At 33.5% G+C, this 19,728-nt stretch overlaps 5 protein-coding genes across 5 annotated transcripts; 4 read left to right on the top strand and 1 right to left on the bottom strand.

The window, feature by feature from the left end:
* The first annotated feature begins 39 nt into the window (after positions 1-39).
* Positions 40-2,679, top strand: LOC103866816 (ras-related protein RABH1b). The gene is made up of 6 exons (XM_009144802.3): positions 40-314; positions 1,001-1,071; positions 1,181-1,269; positions 1,391-1,502; positions 1,887-1,977; positions 2,227-2,679. The coding sequence occupies exons 1-6, from the start codon at positions 198-200 to the stop codon at positions 2,371-2,373; spliced, it is 627 nt and encodes a 208-aa protein (XP_009143050.2). The 5' UTR covers positions 40-197; the 3' UTR covers positions 2,374-2,679.
* Positions 2,680-4,562: 1,883 nt separating this feature from the next.
* LOC103866815 lies at positions 4,563-7,320 on the bottom strand. Its single transcript, XM_009144801.3, has one exon. It carries the CDS (start codon positions 5,780-5,782, stop codon positions 4,937-4,939), a length of 846 nt encoding a protein of 281 aa, XP_009143049.1. The 5' UTR covers positions 5,783-7,320; the 3' UTR covers positions 4,563-4,936.
* A 353-nt stretch (positions 7,321-7,673) lies between these two features.
* On the top strand, positions 7,674-10,021 carry LOC103866813 (sister chromatid cohesion protein DCC1). The gene is made up of 3 exons (XM_009144799.3): positions 7,674-8,284; positions 8,850-9,743; positions 9,818-10,021. The coding sequence occupies exons 1-3, from the start codon at positions 8,127-8,129 to the stop codon at positions 9,918-9,920; spliced, it is 1,155 nt and encodes a 384-aa protein (XP_009143047.1). The 5' UTR covers positions 7,674-8,126; the 3' UTR covers positions 9,921-10,021.
* A 248-nt stretch (positions 10,022-10,269) lies between these two features.
* LOC103866814 (E3 ubiquitin-protein ligase EL5) lies at positions 10,270-11,520 on the top strand. The gene has a single exon (XM_009144800.3). It carries the CDS (start codon positions 10,886-10,888, stop codon positions 11,321-11,323), a length of 438 nt encoding a protein of 145 aa, XP_009143048.1. The 5' UTR covers positions 10,270-10,885; the 3' UTR covers positions 11,324-11,520.
* A 2,251-nt stretch (positions 11,521-13,771) lies between these two features.
* Positions 13,772-19,549, top strand: LOC103866812 (endoglucanase 14). The gene is made up of 4 exons (XM_009144798.2): positions 13,772-17,576; positions 17,651-18,304; positions 18,380-18,661; positions 19,022-19,549. The coding sequence occupies exons 1-4, from the start codon at positions 17,349-17,351 to the stop codon at positions 19,337-19,339; spliced, it is 1,482 nt and encodes a 493-aa protein (XP_009143046.2). The 5' UTR covers positions 13,772-17,348; the 3' UTR covers positions 19,340-19,549.
* The last annotated feature ends 179 nt before the right edge of the window (positions 19,550-19,728 follow it).

The raw sequence follows: 19,728 nt of genomic DNA, 5'->3' as shown, positions 1-19,728 counted from the left end.
TGTTTTGAATTTAGTTTTATGTAATTTGTAAATTAACCCCAATAGTTTCTGATCAGCTTACGCACACACTAACTACAGTAATTGCAATTCCAAGCGCGACGGGATCTCTCTCTCACCGGCGAATACTGGAAACTACTTCCTCCGCGAGATCTCGACGGATTCTCAGATCCGTGCGGCTAGTTTGATATCGAGGAACCATGGCTCCAGTCTCGGCGCTCGCCAAGTATAAGCTGGTGTTTCTGGGAGATCAATCCGTGGGAAAGACGAGCATCATCACTCGATTCATGTACGACAAATTCGACAACACTTACCAGGTTAATCCGATCTACTCTCGACGTTCGCTCGTTATCTAGGGTTGTAGATACTGAGATCTAGCTTCACGAACGGTTCCCTGATCTCGCGCCCTCGATTCTGTTGTAAGCTAGGTGTGATCTGATTTGTAGATAGCTATGATCTCATAGTTCGTGATCTTGGCTTTGTTGTTGTTCATGCTCGAGAGAGTTCACTACCGTTGAAGATCGTTGAAACGTTAGAAGGAATTTGACTAACGCACAGTGATCTTGTTGTCATTGTTTATCTAATCGAAGAAAAGCATTTGATCTTGATTTGTAGATATGATCATTTACGTTTAAGCTTTTGATAGTAAGTGATCATCATTATAGGCAAATGTTCTTCCTTTTCTCAGTAGTTGTACGTTGTTTCTGATCTTGATTTTTTTAAAATATGATCTTTATGTTTAAGCTTTTAATAGTGAGTGATCATCATTATACGCAATGTTCTTCCTTTTCTCAGTAGTTTGTTTATGTTGGTTGACTAGCTCACCACTGATCTTGTTGTCATTGCTCATCTAAATGAAGTAGTTCTCAGTTAATAGACGAGAAAAGCATCTGATCTTGTGATTTCTAGAAATGACGTTTAAGATTTTGATAGTAAGTGATCATCATCATACGCAATGTTCTTCCTTTTCTCAGTAGTTTTCTTTTGTTTTTGTAATCTCCAGGCCACGATTGGTATTGATTTTCTATCAAAGACAATGTACCTTGAAGATCGAACTGTCAGACTGCAGTTGTGGTATGAACTAAAACCCTTTTTTTTTAATATAATTTTTGAACACTAAAGAGAATGAAATAGCAGATCATGGTTTGGTAATTGACATTGAGAGCTGAAAAACATATGGCAGGGATACAGCTGGGCAAGAGAGATTCAGGAGTCTTATTCCCAGCTATATCAGGGACTCTTCTGTTGCTGTTATTGTCTACGATGTTGCAAGTATGTGTAGCACCTTCGCTATTTATCTACTTCTTAAACTTCTCAAGTACATACATTACTTGATATGTTGCGGCTGTGATATTCAGTAATCTTATGAGTAAACGCGTTTCGGTTTATTCAGGCAGGCAATCCTTCCTAAACACTACTAAGTGGATCGATGAGGTTAGGACAGAGCGTGGTAGTGATGTCATAGTTGTCCTTGTGGGAAATAAAACCGACCTTGTGGACAAAAGGTATATAATGATCTCTACCATCTCTTCCTTCCTCTACATATTTGTTATTAAATCGTCATCTGCAAATTACTGTTCAACAGTAACTGAGACTTCAAACTACTGTTTAGTCGCTGTTCGAATTTGTAAGTACGTGTCCTAGACGAATGAGTGTCCTTTTACAATAGAGTAGTAATCATTTGTAAACCACGTCTTATTTTTCGGGTGGCATTGAGTATGTTCCCAAACTTCCCAACAAAATAATAAATGGAAAAATCATTTGATGCTCAACTGCATACTAATCTTAAAGGCTTCTTTGTGGTCAACACGCTTGACACCTAACGGTGTATGGTACTACTATTTGTTACTGTCTCTGGGGCCTTTCTAATAAATTGTTTGTTTTCTCAGGCAAGTGTCGATAGAGGAAGCAGAAGCTAAGGCTCGTGAGCTTAGTGTAATGTTTATCGAAACCAGTGCCAAAGCAGGCTTCAACATAAAGGTAACAGGAGTAGTATCTTCTCTTCACAATTTTTTTAGAGTAGTTGGTGGACAGCAACAACAAAATCCTGCTATATTCATTTTATTTCTAACCTTGTGTAGTCCCATCATTAGGTAAATTAACCTAGGTTTTAATACTAATCTGCTGATTATTAAAGACTAATTATGCGTCCTCTTTATTCATATTGATTTCTCTTTGATACTCTTTAAGTAACCAGAATCATCCCGTTTTCTTTTTATTTATTACTAGGCTCTATTCCGTAAGATAGCAGCAGCTTTGCCCGGTATGGAAACACTGTCTTCAACCAAGCAAGAGGACATGGTTGATGTCAATCTCAAGTCTTCCAATGCCAATGCATCATTGGCTCAGCAGCAATCAGGAGGATGCTCTTGTTAGATCTGGCAACAAACAAACTGATAAAAAACAACAACAAAAACACGCACCAAAAAGTTATCGAGCCTTCTAGCATGATCATATCCGCAATTATCTTCCCCGTCTGTAAAATTTTTGCCTGCCTTTATCAATCAGATTGTTTTAAAACTGACTTTGTTTTAGTTTATGGTTTGTCCCAAACTCCTAAACGTTTCAGGTCTTTGGAGTTTCGAATGCTCTGCTTCAGTACTGTGATTTGTATGTTTATGAGTTGAAATTGAATGATATAACTGTGAGCTATGTGAATTAAACACACTCTACTTGTTTCTACCTTCCATGTGAAGACAGGTGAATAGAGAATATAATATTTTGTTTTCTTTTTGTTTTACCCATAAAGAAACATAGAATTAAGTTCGAACACATGTCTCTTGGTCAGACTGCTTTAATGAGCTAATTAAATGCAAAGTCCCACTGTTCCCAGGTATTCCCCTTGTTCAAAATAGTTTTGTTCTATTTATCATAACCACTAATTATTTAGAAAAGTTGTTTTATCAAACAATGTAAGAATATATGTTGTTGACAAAAAAAAATGTAGAATATACTCCTTTCTTTTTAAGGCAAGTGTTTTGCGAAAAAAGTTTGTTTCTGAAAAATACACTTGAACGGTTTCTATGCATTTTTGACGAATTACTGAAGGTAAATTGAATATTTAAACATTTATTTTTTAGAAAAACGTTTATCTTTTGATGAACATATTCTATACGTTTTGATGAATTAATACATTTTCTTAACATGCAGAAACACATAAAATGTTTCTTGTAAAAAAAGAGAGTGTGCTAATTCAATACTCCATACGTCTCAGTTTAGTAGTCGTTCTAAAACTTTTGTGTCAAAATAAATGTATTTTTCAAAAATTTAAATACAAAATTTATTGATTTTTTTATTTTAATAAATTTTTATATTTGTTAAAATGTGGTTAGGTGTATTAGTAATGATATTTTCTATATTAAATATATAATTTTAAATATTTTTGTAATCTGTATGTCCAAATTTAAAATAAAATGGAAAGAATAATTTTAATATTATTTAAATTATTATACCGCATAATTATACAAGAAAATAAAGAATACTTGCAGGATTGGTTTTCATTATTGCACCTGAGGCTGGAAGTATTTCTGTATTTATGCATCACATGACTAAGTATCTGAAAATTTAATTTGTTAAGCTTATTTGTCTAATGAGACTTTCACAAATCACAATTAATAATATAGTATATCTAGTATGTTGCCCATTTATAGTGCCAACTAATAACTAAAAATATAAATGACAATTATGTTCTTATTTGAATTTTCCAACTATCAAATGTACATAATTCGCAATAATGACTATAATTAAAGAGAGACCCCCTCAAAAAAAAAGAAAAACAGAATGAGTAACTTGATATCAATGAAGATGTAGGTGAGAGTGGAGATGGTAGAGCCACGATATAACACTTTCTCTTCCCCCTCAAAACTCACTCATTAAATGCCAACCTTCCCTTTTATGACCGTTGATGGTGTAAGATGGCGAAAAATCTATACTGCAAGTTCTTTACAATATTATTCATTCACGGCTATGGACTGGACCCATCGAATTTAAAACGAATTTGGACCCACCTCGTATATTTTTATTAAATTCATACATAGTCTTTACTCTTTATAACCTTTGAAACTCTCTTAGATGGGTACTTGGATCTTAAAAGTCTTCAACTTTAGTCGAAATTGAGACCTATGATATTGGATCTACATGCCCTTTTCTTCAAGGTTTCTTCTTTTCAAGTGTGATGTCTACTGAGACTAGTAAATTGGATTTCTTAATGGTTAACTTTGACTTTTTCCATGTCTAGGAGAAGTGAGAAACTCTTTTAAAAAGTCAGACTTTGTTTTTCTAGATTAAGGGAAACACAAGGGTATGTCACTTTTTTTTTTTTTTGGACAAATGTATGTCACATTTATTATTTACTCACAAAGCACATTGATTCTTGATTTGATTTTTTATTTTAAAAAATTGTAATATTTGATAATTCTGACATGAAATAGTCATAGGTTTCTTCTTCTTCTTCTAAAATATTTCATATAGATTTGTTCTTCTAATCTCCTAAATAAAATAACAAGTACATTATACAACGAGACTTTCAAAGTTCATTCAAAAAATAACTATACTTCATTCAAAAATACCATACAAAAGACTTTCATAGTCTTATTATAATATATAGAATGAAATTTACTCAAAGCACACTGGTTCTTGATTTGAATACTTCAAAAGAAAAAATTGTAATATTTGACTATTATTCATACCTGAACTAGTCATACGTTTATTCTTCTAAAATCTATCACTTAGATTTTTTTCATCTAATCTCCGAGGTAAAATCTGTTTTAATATACTACGAGAGTATTGCGACTTTCATAGTTGCACTATAAAATAGAGAAAATTTCCACTCATTATCTGTTGGTATAGTAAAAACTATCATATGAATCTTGTGAGGGGTATTTAAGTAATTACGTATATAGAACGGTCTGATAACGACCAAACACCAAAAAAAAACACATCAACGGCGAGGATCAACCCGTCCTAAATCGACAAGCTTCTTAGACCGGTTCGCGCAAAAAGACGCCGCCGTCGAAATGTGAGGCCTCGCCGGAGACTTCATCTCCCCTGTGGTGGCGTATCCAAATTCCGGCGGAAGTTTCCCTTTCCAGTTAGAAGGTTTAGCTCTCACTAACGGACTCAAGCAGAAACCCATCCCCGTACCGATCATCGCCGTCTTTCTTCTCCCCGGAGTTCCCATCGCCGCCGCAGCCGCCGGCGTTCTTTTCACTCTCTCGGGAGTTTCCTCGATGTCGTCGTAATCCACCGTCGCGGGTGACATTCCTCTGCAGTATCTCTGCCTCGGTCGGTGGCTTGACTCGGAGGCGATCAAATCCTCGATGTAGCACGTGTCGTTGGGTGACGGCTTTTTCGATCGGACGGAGAGAACCTTCGAGAGCCAAGAACGCGACGTGGACGACGTCGACGCGACGAAGGGGTCTTGAAACTCGTCGGATCTTGACCTGAATAAGCTAGAGAACCGAGATAGCCTGCTCTGTTTCTTCTTATACGATCTGCCGGAGTCGAAGACTTTTTCCGACGATCCTCCTCCTCCTCCGCCGCCGGCGGTGGAGGTGACTTGCGGCGTTGGGAAGAATCTGTTTTTAGAAGAAGCTCTTCCGGCGTCGGATTTTCTAGCGGAGACGTAAGGAGAAACAGAGCGAGGGAACACCAGAGGACGAGGAGGAGGAGAGATCCTTTCTGACGCGGCGGTTGAAGCGGCGAGGGAAAAGAGACGTTCACGGAGGCAAGAAGCGCAAACGCCGATGCTGCTGCTGAAATCAACTATATGTCTCTTACACCTCATCGGGAAAAAAAAGTTGAAAAAAACTTTACGGACAGAGAACAACAACAAAGAAGAAGATCTAGTGAGTTCAAGAAGTTGTCTTCTTCTGTTGTCTGAAGCTTCTCTTTTAGAGAGAGAGAGAGAGAGAGAGAGAATCGCCGGGAGTAAATGAACAAAAAAAAAGAAAATACAATTCAGGTAATAAAGGCTTTTGACACGTTACCGTTTTGGTTACAATGCTGTTTGGTTGCAATGTTGATGATGATTAATACTTATGGTTAAAGATAGATCTCGTCCATATTTAATTAACGTCACTATAGTTTTTTTTTTTTTACTTTATTTATGGGTGTGCTTGTTGTTGCTTGTAGTGGGAAGATGAACATTTTCATAGTTTTCATGATTCTTTATGTCGTTGACATTTGCTATCTTATCATTGTCAAAACAAACATCACTTCATCACAAATGGCATATGTAATGATTACCTTGTAAACTTAACCAAAACTATTGTTTAAACTAAACGTCCTCTTAATTTGACTCATTAAAACTATGCTTACGACGTAGTATGTCAACGATGGTATATGAACAATGCATCGAAAGTTCCATGGAAAACTACAAAAAAAAATGAAGTTTCCTTACATTATTTATGCAAAACACATTTTTAATTGATACATATATGGTTATCATTGTCTGTCTAATTGTGAAATTATCGAGTCTTGATGTTCGTTGATATTAGAAATATCTATGATATATTATTCCATATAAAAGTGACATGATCGTGAATGTAAAGATACAGTATGAATGCAATCCACATAAACAAGGAAACATATGAGAATACTCCACTTTCTTTCAGCTTTTTTAAAAACCAATCATGAAATAATTCTTAGTGGTGATTGAGAATAACAGAAAAATAAGTTGTGTGTAAATAATTATTTAATTGATTCCAGTGTATATACATTTTATAAAGAAAGGGAAAGACAAGCATGTGACGGCAAACAAAAAAGATTGGAGCTCGTGGATGGTGGAAGCCGACACTTGTTAGGTGATACGATACGTCGTCGTTACACACACGCTTGTTCGTCTGTTTCTTCTTGGTTTATCCACGTGGCCTACTATTCTTCACTTTGGGCCTTGCTCTCTCTCTATCACAGTATTGGATACTTTTGAATTAAAGCCTTTTTTTATCTCTTATATCACAGTGCTTTATCATTGGGCTTACATTTCATTTACTCTATAGCTAAAAGTTATGAGTGTAGGTTATAGTGAAACTTGAGTTAAAAAAATAAAAATATACTCCCTCTTTTTTTTATACGACGTTGTAGAAATTTTACGCAAATTAAAGCATCTAGTACATTACATTTTCTATACTTCATTAATTAACAATTTTATGTTGTATATCACATTGAATATTGGATAAATATACTTTTATCACTATAATTTACATTGATTTCTCCAAAGCGTCAAGTATAGTGAAACAAACAAATCGTTTCAAAACGTCATTTAAATAAATATGGAGAGATTATTTAACATTGATCATATAGTTAATTATATATTTTTAAATGAATGTAAAATTATATTCAAGCAAAAAAAACTTATTTACATCAAATGTAACTGTTTTGATTATGTACTTTTATTTAATAACCAAAAAAATCTTTTTGTCAAAAAAAAATAACCAAAAAAATCTTTCGTTCTTCTTCTTCTTTATGGTGGATCTGAAATATGTGTTGTTCTAAACCAAGTGCGCTCTTCTCTAAATATGCTTGACCATGTACTTTCACTGCTAGCAAATGGAGCCGGATAGTCTTGTCAACAAGCTTACTTAAGAGTCTTGCATCCTTCGGTTCCTCACCATGTCTCCGCATACTGTAGTCAATTATATCACTAGGTAATCTCCGTTTCTATTATATAGTATGATCAACTACGCACAAATATTAGTGAACAATGATTTCAAGATCGATGGAAGTGTTCTCTTTGTATCACATGACTACAACGAAGGGTTATGCCTACAATAACACTCCGGAACTTTCGATCAATCTTGCATCCTATAATCTACCAAAAGATTGCATCCTCTTGTGATTATTGTGACGCATAAAGAGTCCTTGTAATTTCCGTGCCGTTTTGAACACAAGATGATAGACGGAGTGCCGTTTTGTATTTCTTTTCGTAGTATTGGGCCTTACTATTAAATGGGCCTCTAGATCTCTTAAGCGGAAAGTGGCTGAACACAAAGGCGCGCGAAGCTGTTGAGCGGGAAGAACCAACCTCTAGGTCTCACTCTCACCCTAAACCATTAGACTCATCGCTGCTATTTGATTTGATTGCAGTCGCGAGCTCCGATCTTCGCTTTGATTTGATTTGAATCCTAGCGATGGAAGAAAGTGGGAGCAGTGGAGGAGCCGAAGCAGTGATTAATCTGGGACTCGGATCGTCGGTGCCGATTTCGTATCACCCGTGCTTTGGACCTCACGATAATCTTCTTCTTCTCGAAGCTGACGACAATCTCGTCTCAGATATCTTCAATGGAAGGTAAGATCTGAACGCCTTTGGCTTTGTTTGATTAATTACCCATGAGATGCTTTTAGACTCTGTTTAAAAAAAAATATTAGTGGTATATTTAAAATGTAATGAATTAGTTTTTTTTTTGTCAACCGTAATGAATTAGTTTTAAATTTAAATTTTAAATTTTTAGACCATAAATTTTAAATTTTAGACTATAAAGTATGTATATAGTTTTATAAAATTAAAATTTAATTTTAAATTTTAGACTATTATAAAATTAAAATTTAATATTAGCAGTATATTTAAAAATTTAAAATTTTAGACTATAAATTATGTATATAGTTTTATAAAATTAGAATTTAATTTTAAATTTTTAGACTAGTAGATTAAATTTTAATTTTTTAGACTATTATAAAATAAAAATTTAATATTAGCAGTATATTTTAAATTTTCAATTTTTAAAGTATAAATTATGTATATAGTTTTATAAAATTAGAATTTAATTTTTATCTTTAGATTTGTTCCACTTGCACGTGCTATTAGACGGTCCTGAACTAAGAGCTATTCCATTTGTTTGTATTTTGATTTTCAGGGTAACATTGAGAGGACTTCCTGATGAGGACGCTGTTCTCTGCACCAAGTCCAAGACTTACGCAATCAAGTTTGTTGGCAACTCTAACTCCATGTTCCTTATCCCTCCTTCAAACTCCCCTGGCTTCATCCAAGACGATGCACATGGAAAAGTATCTGTCATCAAACTTGCTCCTGGTAACATGGAGCTTGTTGAGGTTTCTCCCAAACTCGACAAACTCAAGCAGCTTCTCTTGGAAAGCCCTTTTGGTCCTGGTGAAGTAGATGCCATGATGGATGATGATGATGATGGGTCAGAGAAGAATAGAGTTTTGTACACATGGAGTGATTTGGTTAACATTATTCAAGCGAGCGATGAGGAGTTACTCAAAGGGTTGGAGAGTCTTTCCGCTATTGAGATTGATGGTTACTGGAGGGTTATAGACGAGAGTTACCTAGACATGATTCTGAGAATGCTTCTTAACAACTGTGTGCTGAACAGTTGGTCTTTTGATGATCTAGACAAAGAGGAAGTTGTGAGTTCGTTGGTAGCTGACGAGTTCCCTACCCAACTCGCGGGGCACTGCTTGCGCGTGTTTGGCTCTGAGGTGAAGGGGACTAACAAGTGGAAGCTGGAGCCGAGGCTTGTGTGCTTGCACTTCGCTAGACAGGTGCTGAGAGAGGAGAAGATGAGGGTAGAGAGGTTTATGGAAGAGTGGAAGAAGAAGATACCAGAAGGGATGGAAGAGAAGTTCGAGATGCTTGAAGGCGAGGTTTTAACGGAGAGGATTGGGATTGAGACAAGGGTTTACACGTTTAGCGTTAGGTCTCTGCCGTCAACTCCAGCTGAACGGTTCGCTGTGCTGTTTAAACATAGACCGAAGTGGGAGTGGAAAGACTTGGAGCCTTACTTAAGGTTAATGATTTGATCAGATTATGAGTTTTTTTGGGGGGATTTATGAAATTGATTGTGTTTTGTTGTTGTTGCAGGGATCTTCAAGTTCCTAGACTTTCTATGGAAGGTTTGCTTCTGAAGTACACACGCAGAGCACAGTCTAGACCTGATGCAGAACCTATCTTTAGTGCAAGGTAGAGCTTGTTTTGTTTTGTGTTATTTTTTGTTGATGTTATAAACTAATGTTACATTAATGGTTATTAGAAACATCCAATATCTTATCTTTCTGTTTTTCTTTTTATTGGCTAGCATTCACTTGTTGGTTTAAATCTAGTAGCCGACGAAAAAAATATACTCCTTCCGTTTTTTTATACATGACGCTTTAGGATTATGCACATAGATTAAAAAATATTTAATTTTTAAACAAAAACATCATTAGTTGTTTATTTAACCACAGTTTAACCAATAATAAAATAGAAACTATAATATCATTGGTCATCTAGCATTAATTAGTAATAAATTTTACATAAAAAATTAAAAACGTCAAATAATTTGGAACAAAAAAATTCTTCAAAAACGTCATATATAGAAAAACGGAGGGAGTATTATTTATTGGCTGGGTCCTAATTTGAATAGCCATGGCCTGCTTCGTATATCCCTTACCAACGTTATATAAATGAAAAACGTTGTTTTTGTTTTGTGGAGACAATAACGTTAGTTATGTTACTTTGTTTGAATTTTGTACGAGAGGTAGGAAAATTGACTACGTTAAATGTGTGTTGAGCGGGTTTGTTGTTGTACCAGATTTTTATATTATTAATAACTGTAAACGAGCTTTTTGTTAGTTAATAAACTAATTTGATCTAAAGCTAAGCTCAATTCTCTCCATTATATAAATAAAACGTAGACTGGAGAATTCTAATGACCAGTGACCATTTTGAAACATTTAATGATTAGTCAATTGACGAACCATTCGATCAAAATTGACGATTTTTTATGTACGTGCTTCGAAGCTACAAAAAAAAAATATTATATCGCCGCCGTTACGCCCCAACACTTTGAATCAAGACCGTCCGTTTCATCAAGATAAACCTTTATAAATACACACCTTCAGACAGAGCTTTGTTAGTTGTGCCATAATCTTCAAAACACTTTCTCTGAGAATGTTTCTCGAGTCTGTGATTAGATTCTCCCAGTTGATCGGCGAATCCCTCATTATCGCCACCGTCGTCGTCTTCTCTCTCCGTCTCTTCCTCAGACTCGCTTGTTTCCTCGCTAGCCGTCCGTGGCGTCGCTACCGTACATTCACCATTCGCCGCCGGAGATGGGGGAAGAGAACGGCGGAGGAAGATGACTCGTCGCCGTACTGTTCTATTTGCCTTCAAGATGCGGCCGAGGGAGAGAAGATGAGGCGGTTAACGGCGTGCAGCCACTGTTTCCACGCCGGCTGCATCGACCCGTGGCTGGAGAAACGGTCCACGTGTCCTCTGTGCAGAGCTCAAGTCCCGCCGGTGCCGACGGGAAACCCTCTGCTTGCGTTGATTGTTCCTCCCGGCGTGATTGAGTTATTCACGAAAGGAACCTTCGCCTCCGATGCGTAGGCTTTTTAGCTATGTAGTCGTCATTACATTTGTTCTTTAATTAATTAAAAGGCTTAAACTTAAGTTTATCGATATTTTACCACATTTGTCGGCAATGTCTTCTTTGGAATACAGACATACGCAGTTGCCAATCAATGTATTCATTGTACTGTCACACTGAAATTAATGGCGCAAATTATCCGAATTAGGACGAAATATTATCTGTTAGCTACAAAACTTCTAATTTTTTATCTTGAAAACAACTTACTGTAGGACCCGCCAAATGAATAAAACATTATAAATAGCAAAATCTCAAAATAAAATAAAATAAATAGAAATAGAGAAAATATATATTTTTTAAAAAAAATTGCATCTAATATTTTATTTATGGATTATGGTTCAACGAGAATAAGTCCGACAAGAAAAACACAAAGATCCAACAAACGGACAAAGAGAGGACTAACTATCTTCCACCGACGATCGAAGGGAGATTCAACATAACTCTATCATCAAACAGAGCCATACCGATGAAGAAACCGTTCACTATGGAACCATCTTCACGGTTGTTCAAGTCATACACCAGATCTATGTTTCCAGAAAGACGAATCGCCTACAATCGATCCCACCACTGTCGATCTTTCTGCTTGAGAATCTGTCATTTTTAATGGTAAAAAATAGCTCGAAAATGAAACGGCTCACAACAAAGAGAGGAAGCAATGAAATCAAAGCTGAGGAAATAAAGGTGATTGGACATAGAAAAACGGGAAATCTAAATCAACAAAACATGGAAAATCCGGTATGAGGCTGCTGTCGCCATCGAGAAGAAAACGACGTGGAGTCGAAAGTCGGACAACTCTGTCGAAAAGACCATGAACCACCAGAATCAGAAGCCGGTTGTACTCGTCAAACTGACCAAATACACCAGAGGCACGATAGAACAAAAAGTTTTATCTCGATCTTTTCTTCGTGAAAGATCCTAGAAAGAGAACGAAGAAGAGAGAGAAGCACATCTACGAAAAAAATCTTTTTAAATAGAAAATTTTGGACTAATTGAAATAATACAAACATTTATTTTTGTCACTGCTGATTCAAATTTCTTTATTTAAATTAATAACAAACTAAAATATATTTACATTATATATTAAATACTTTATGAATGCGGATGCTAAGAATTTATACTCTGAAAATTGGATTTTACCAATGTTTAAACTGATTTGCTTTGGCTATTTTTATATAAAAATTCCTTAGAAAATCATCATTTATATAATAAAATGAACAAATGTATTGCTGCATACTAGATGATAGGAAAGTATCAAAATCAGAATTTAAGTAATGTAGCTTTTTACATAATACTAGGTGTTTTGCCCGCGATGCGGGTTTAAACATTTTCATAAATTTTTGAAAAATTATTTGTACACTATATTCATTCTACTAAAATAAATCTTAAAATAACTTAATATTCTATTTTATTTATATAATTAAAAAAATTTATTTGATTAATATTTAATTATATAATTTATGTTTTTTTAAATTTTTACTAAAAGACTTTTTTCAGATAACAATTAAATATATATATATATATATATATAGAAAATATATATTCTTTTAATTATATTTTTAGATTTTGGATAATTCAATATTCTATTTTTAATTATATAATTAAGAATTTTATTTGATTAATATTTATTAATATAGTTTATGTTTTTAATTTTTTACTAAAAGACTTTGAGCAAATAAGCGCAATATACTGAAAAGAGTGGGATACCATTGAATTGGGGGAAAATGGTAGTGATAAGGGGAAAAAAATTGAAGGGAAATAGGGTATGGAGTGCAAATTGGGGGGAAGTTGTGTGTAGAGAGTACAAATACACAAAGACGTTTTCAGATAACAATACAATATATATAGAAATTATCTATTTTTAAATTATATTTTCAGATTTTGGATAATTCTTACTATTATTAATTTTAATCAATTATCTAATCAAATAAATTAAAATTTCGTTTTTATTTTTAAATTTATTTATAGATTTTGGTCATTAAGGGTATAAACGTTGTTAACCACTCTAACTTTTAACGTGAGAGCTCGATTCCAAAAACTTACTTCGCAAATAATAGTATATATTTAATTATATAATTTATGTTTTTTTTAACTTTTACTAAAAGACTTTTTTCAGATAACAATTAAATATATATATATATAGAAAATATATATTCTTTTAATTATATTTTTAGATTTGGATAATTCAATATTATTTTTTTAATTATATAATTAAGAATTTTATTTGATTAATATTTATTAATCTAGTTTATGTTTTTAATTTTTTACTAAAAGACTTTTTCAGATAACAATACAATATATATAGAAATTATCTCTTTTTAAATTATATTTTCAGATTTTGGATAATTCTTACTATTATTAACTTTAATCAATTATCTAATCAAATAAATTAAATTTTTGTTTTTATTTTTTAATTTATTTATATATTTTAGTCATTAAGGGTATAAACGTTATTAACCACTCTAACTTTTAACGTGAGAGCTCGATTTCAAAAATTTACTTCGCAAATAATAGTATAGATCAGTGCATCTATATTTTAGTATTTGTATTTTATCCTTGTTTGATAAGCCGTAAAGCTAATGCTTAAAACTTTGTTTGTTTGTTTTTTATTAAGAAACCATTTGATGTATGGTAACTTCAACCGATTATACGATTGATGCCACATCCACAAAAATTCGTCACTGAATAAAGTTAGAGAATGACTTGTGCCCAAGTAAGGTCGTAAAAGTTAGAGAACGAGAGTATTAAATAGTGCCCATAAATGATTTCGTTACAGGTACACTCCTCGGATATTTCTTTTTCTTCACCACTTTGCAATTTTCTTACCCACTATACCTAAAGCCATCATCGACAAAAGTTGGTCCAAGTCTCCTACAAGTGGTTTTTAGTCTTTCAAACAATGGTTTGGTGAACAATAATCATCTCTGTAAGACTAAACGTACACTATTCTAATTAATCATTTAGGAATTCTTGTACTTTTGTAATAAGATATACACAGTGTAATAGCCTTGGGTGAAACACAAAATATAGACCATTTTATAAATATTTTCTATATTTTTCTGGGTAATTTTTTCAAATCGTATTTTTAAGTTTTTGTCACAAAATAGCACTCAAGAAAGAAAATAACCAAAATAACCTCTTTTTATTTTAAAAATTTTAATACTTATTTCTTATTTGGGTAAAAATGTATTAGGACCTAATTTTGTAACAAAAACTTAAAAATTGTTATTCTAGGGAATTTCTCTTTTTCTTTTTTCTATTTTTTTTAATTTGAACTCTAAGACCTGAGATAAATAAAAAAATATCTCAAAACTAATGGTAAAAATATAGATTTTTATTTATTTTTAATAAATAAATTAAATTTACTTAATTGTGAATTTTTTTGATAATTTTTACTGTTTGAATTGACCTTTAAAACAAAGTACAAAAAATTATAGACTCATGGACTCATGGTAAATGTCCATGTTGCAATAGATAAGAGCCGGCTCTGGATATACATTAGAAATCTCCTATAGTTCTTGACGGATATATCTCTTAGATATATGTTATTTTGCATAAAGTTTATGAATTAGTTTTAGGAAAGTTTCTGTCAATTATTCACACTTACTAGTTTTGACTTATGAGTTTAGCTTATTGGAACCTCTCTTTCAATTATCAATTTATAACACACCTTAGTCATCGCTTAGGTTGCCTCCACACGAAATAGCAGGAAGCAACGTTGTCACTATTACCAGGAAAGTTGTCTTTTAGGACAAGACAAGGTTTGATTTTTCTTTGCTTTTCTTGTGTAAAACATGTATATACTTTGATTTAGCAAACTACTTCTTTGAAGAATAAAACCAAACAAAATGGTTTGATACTATGAATATATATACATATATTTTTGTCGACAAAAAAAAACATATATTTGTATATGATTTATCAACGTAAACTTTATTTATATCTTTGGTTTAGATTATGGATTATTTTTAATTAATTTACAGTTAATCTATACACAATTTATAGTGATAACAAAAAAGTTACAGAAGAATATTGAAATTTCATTTGAGCTCGACTGTGTTTTATATTCTTTTTGACATATGCAGAATACTTTGAGTTTTGATCATATGTTATTTACATAGTCACCACTTCTTACTCAATATTAATAATGTTAGGAAGAAACCCATGAGCTCCATAAATGCGAGTGCCAGTGTGTGTGTGATGTATTACTATTTGAGACTTCTCTACTATTTCTGTGACAACTATGTTGCTAACTTATTCTTCACGGATTCGACAGTGTTTGCACGTGCCAAATATGAAATTCGTACTCACTGATTACATTTAAACCTACCAGAAAATAAAATCAGGACACGACTCTTTTTTTTTTTTTTTTTTGGTAAAAGACACGACTTTTCTTCATATACAAGAACATGCTGAACAGCATACATTGTTGGTTGTTAACTAAGAAATTATGAGCTTTAGGTCCATAATATGCTTATTAATCAAGGTTTTCATCTGAACACATGGCCTATGCAACCATTTTTTCTGCATATGGTTATAGAGATTTTGTGATTATGATTTTCTATAGCTTTAGGTCTAGTGATATAGGTATTGAAAACTGTCATCCTCTTTGGCTGCTTACACATGTTTTCGTAATTGCAACTTTAAGGAAAACTAATTAGAGAATACTTTAAGTCGACAAAAAGAAAAGAAAAACGAATCAATAAAAGTCAAAAAAATAAGTTTAGAAGTCAAAAAGAAAAAAACGAAATTAAAATCTTATACAAAATGTAAGATTCACTGCAGTAACAATATGGATAAACATACGATAGAAAAATTAGATTAAGAAATTATAGTTTAAAGATAGCTTAGTTTTTTTTTTCCCTGAGCATAAATATAGGTCTATAAATAAAAGTCACATACATACCAAATTTTGATCCACGCTTTAAAAACGCGGAATATAAATATAAAAATCTAATAAAAACACATCAAATATAATGTTATGGATGTTAATATAAGTAAATTGTTCCATTTAAACTCATTTAGTTTATAGTGAGACTGTTTAACTCAATTAAACCAAGTTAGTTATAAGATCTTATGTGATTTTCCCATCTAGATATATGAATCACTGAATATATTTTATTTTGCTATTTTAACTATAAGTACTTATATTAATTTATAATATATAAAGTAATTTATATATTAGGTTATTTACATATATTTAATTATTAACATAATAATTTAATTATGAGTTATTTTGATATGTTTTAAGGATCATAGTAGGAATTTTGTTTTAATAGTATAGATATTGACAAAAAAAAAACAAATTCACACACATACACATATCAAATGGAATTTAATTAATATTTTCACAACTATATCTGCATCTTTTTGAATAATGTGAAGATCTATAATACTAGGATAATGTGAAGATCTATAATACTATGAGATATAGGCTAAATTTTATCAATCTTAATAGGAATTTTGTTTTAGTAGTATAGATGTTGACAAAAAAAAACAAATTCACACATACACATATCAAATGATATTTAATTAATGTTTTTACAACTTTATCTACATATTTTTGAATAATGTAAAGATCTATAATACTATGAGGTTTAAGTTAAATTTTATCAATCATAATATGAATTCTGTTTTAATAGTACAGATGTTGACAAAAAACAAATTCACACACATACACATATCAAATGGCATTTAATTCATATTTTCACAACATTATCTACATCTTTTTGAATGTTACAAAAAAAAAAAAAAAAAATCTACATCTTTTTGAATAATGTGAAGATCTATAATACTATGAGGTTTAAGCTAAATTTTTAACTAGTAATTTTTTGAGTGAAAAAGTAATTAATGATCCTTAATTAGCCATGGATTCCATCTTATGGATTCTCTATAAATAATTGAATGCACACACACGCATAGATATGTCAACACAAGTAAAAAGTTGTGCATTTGGTCTTGAAATCGTATAAGATTAATTAGAAAACAATGTCTCAATTGAAAAACAGATCTTCACAATGCTTATGGACAAGTAATATTTGCATTTTGTTATTATCAATGTCGTCGATGACTCTTGGAGCTGTCTCTAGACATTATGGAGAAGCTCTCACAAAGAGTCTTTTCTATTTCGAAGCTCAACGCTCAGGAAAATTGCCATCAAACCAAAGAGTTAACTGGAGAGGAGACTCTGCACTTAGAGACGGTTCTGATGCCCATGTAATTTAAATCCATTTCACTTCTTTTTAGTATAGTAAGTAAAATACATCATATGTGCTAACTGCAACAAACAGGTTGATCTCACTGGAGGGTACTATGACGCTGGAGACAACATGAAGTTTGGATTCCCATTGGCGTTCACGACGACAATGCTAGCATGGAGCAGTGTTGAGATGGCATCGCAGCTTAAGGCTCATAAAGAGCACAAAAACGTCCTTGCAGCTCTCAAATGGGCCACTGACTATCTTATCAAAGCCCACCCAGAGCCCAATGTTCTTTACGGACAAGTGGGAGACGGGAACTCGGACCATGCGTGCTGGATGAGACCCGAGGACATGACAACTCCACGTCCTTCTTACCGCATTGATGCTCAGCATCCAGGTGCTGACCTAGCAGGCGAGACAGCTGCAGCTATGGCTGCAGCTTCTGTAGCTTTTGCGCCATATAACGCAGCCTATGCCAAAAAACTCATTAGTCACGCAAAAGATCTATTTGAATTCGCCAAGGCTCACCCTGGCGTCTACCAAAGCTCCATATCTAACGCAGGTGGCTTCTACGCGAGCAGCGGCTACGAAGATGAGCTATTATGGGCCGCGGCTTGGCTCCACCGTGCCACTAAGAAACAGATTTATCTCAACTATTTAAATGAAGCATCTAATACCGGAGGTTCAAGGACTGTTTTTGCATGGGATGATAAGTTCGTGGGTGCACAAGTCTTGATGGCCAAGGTAGGTTATATGTCTATTTTCACTAACTTTTGTGACAAGAAGCAAACAAAACGTAATTTTATTTTGCAAATGCAGCTTTCACTTGAAGGGAAAGTAAATATCAACAAGAAGATGGAAGAGTACAAGAGTATGGCTGAGCAGTTTATTTGCAACTGTGCTCAAAAGGGCTCCAATAACGTTAAGATAACTCAGGGAGGTTTGCTTTGGTTCTTGCCGTGGAACAACCTCCAATACACCACGGCCGCTTCCTTTGTCCTCTCTGCCTATTCAAAGTATCTTAAAGCCGCTAATGCATCCATAAAATGTCACGGTGGATCTCTTCAAGCTTCTGATCTTCGTAACCTCGCTCGTGCTCAGGTAGTTTAAACATGTATATATAGTGGCACCCACACAACATTTCCTTTAAAAGAAGATATTAATTTTCCTCAAATAATCATCACTATGAAAATTCATAACTTTCTATCTCATATGAATAACTTAAAAAACATTTCATATACTGATAGTGATATATATATTCCTTAAGTGGTTACCTAGGCTTTGCGCTGAAATTTTCGGGTTATAGATAACTTAGTAAGAATTTTAATAAAAAAATGTTTTTAATAATTAAGGCGCTTATGGCTATTGTATATTTACTTTTAAAATTTCAGAGTACCTTATACTAATCTTCGCTTGTCTATATCCGTGACTGGTTTACACATGCTATATTAATTTATATAGGTAGACTACATACTTGGCTCAAACCCCAAGAACATGAGCTACATGGTTGGATTCGGAACCAATTATCCTAAGAGACCACACCATAGAGGAGCCTCTATAGTGTCGATCAAAAAGAACAGAACCGCTGTGGAGTGCAATGCAGGGTTCAACGATTGGTATCACAGTCCTGCACCAAACCCTAACGTACTAACCGGAGCACTCGTGGGAGGACCCGACGAGAACGATGCTTTCGGAGATGAGAGGACTGATTTCCAGCACAGTGAGCCTGTGCCAGCCACCGTTGCTCCATTTGTTGGTGTTTTGGCCGCCATTGCTTGATTTCTCTCTCTTTTGTTTTATATATATATCATAATAAAAGTCATAGGTTGTTCATTAACATAGTTTTTAAAGTGGAAAATGTAACTTCGTAAGTTTCAAAACAAAAAAATGTAACTTGCCGTGAAAATAAAATAATTATAGATATTTTGAAAATGTAACTTCTGTTATTAAGCTCGAGAAGCAAGAAAAAATCGGATGTGTTTCCGTTTATCTAAAGTTATACAGATCGAGCTCGAGGTGCAAAAGATCAAACGAAGTTCTTGAGTTTTTCTACATAGTCATCACCTCTTATTAGGATGAAACCCATGAGCTCCATAAATATGCGAGTGCCAGTGATATGTATTACTATTTCTAAACAATTATTATTCACTGATTCGACAGTGTTTGCA

This window comes from Brassica rapa, chromosome A05 (genome assembly GCF_000309985.2).
Source record: "Brassica rapa cultivar Chiifu-401-42 chromosome A05, CAAS_Brap_v3.01, whole genome shotgun sequence".
NCBI lineage: Eukaryota > Viridiplantae > Streptophyta > Magnoliopsida > Brassicales > Brassicaceae > Brassica > Brassica rapa.
Note: the sequence above shows the minus strand (reverse complement) of the source record. Positions and strands in the feature narration are given on the sequence as shown.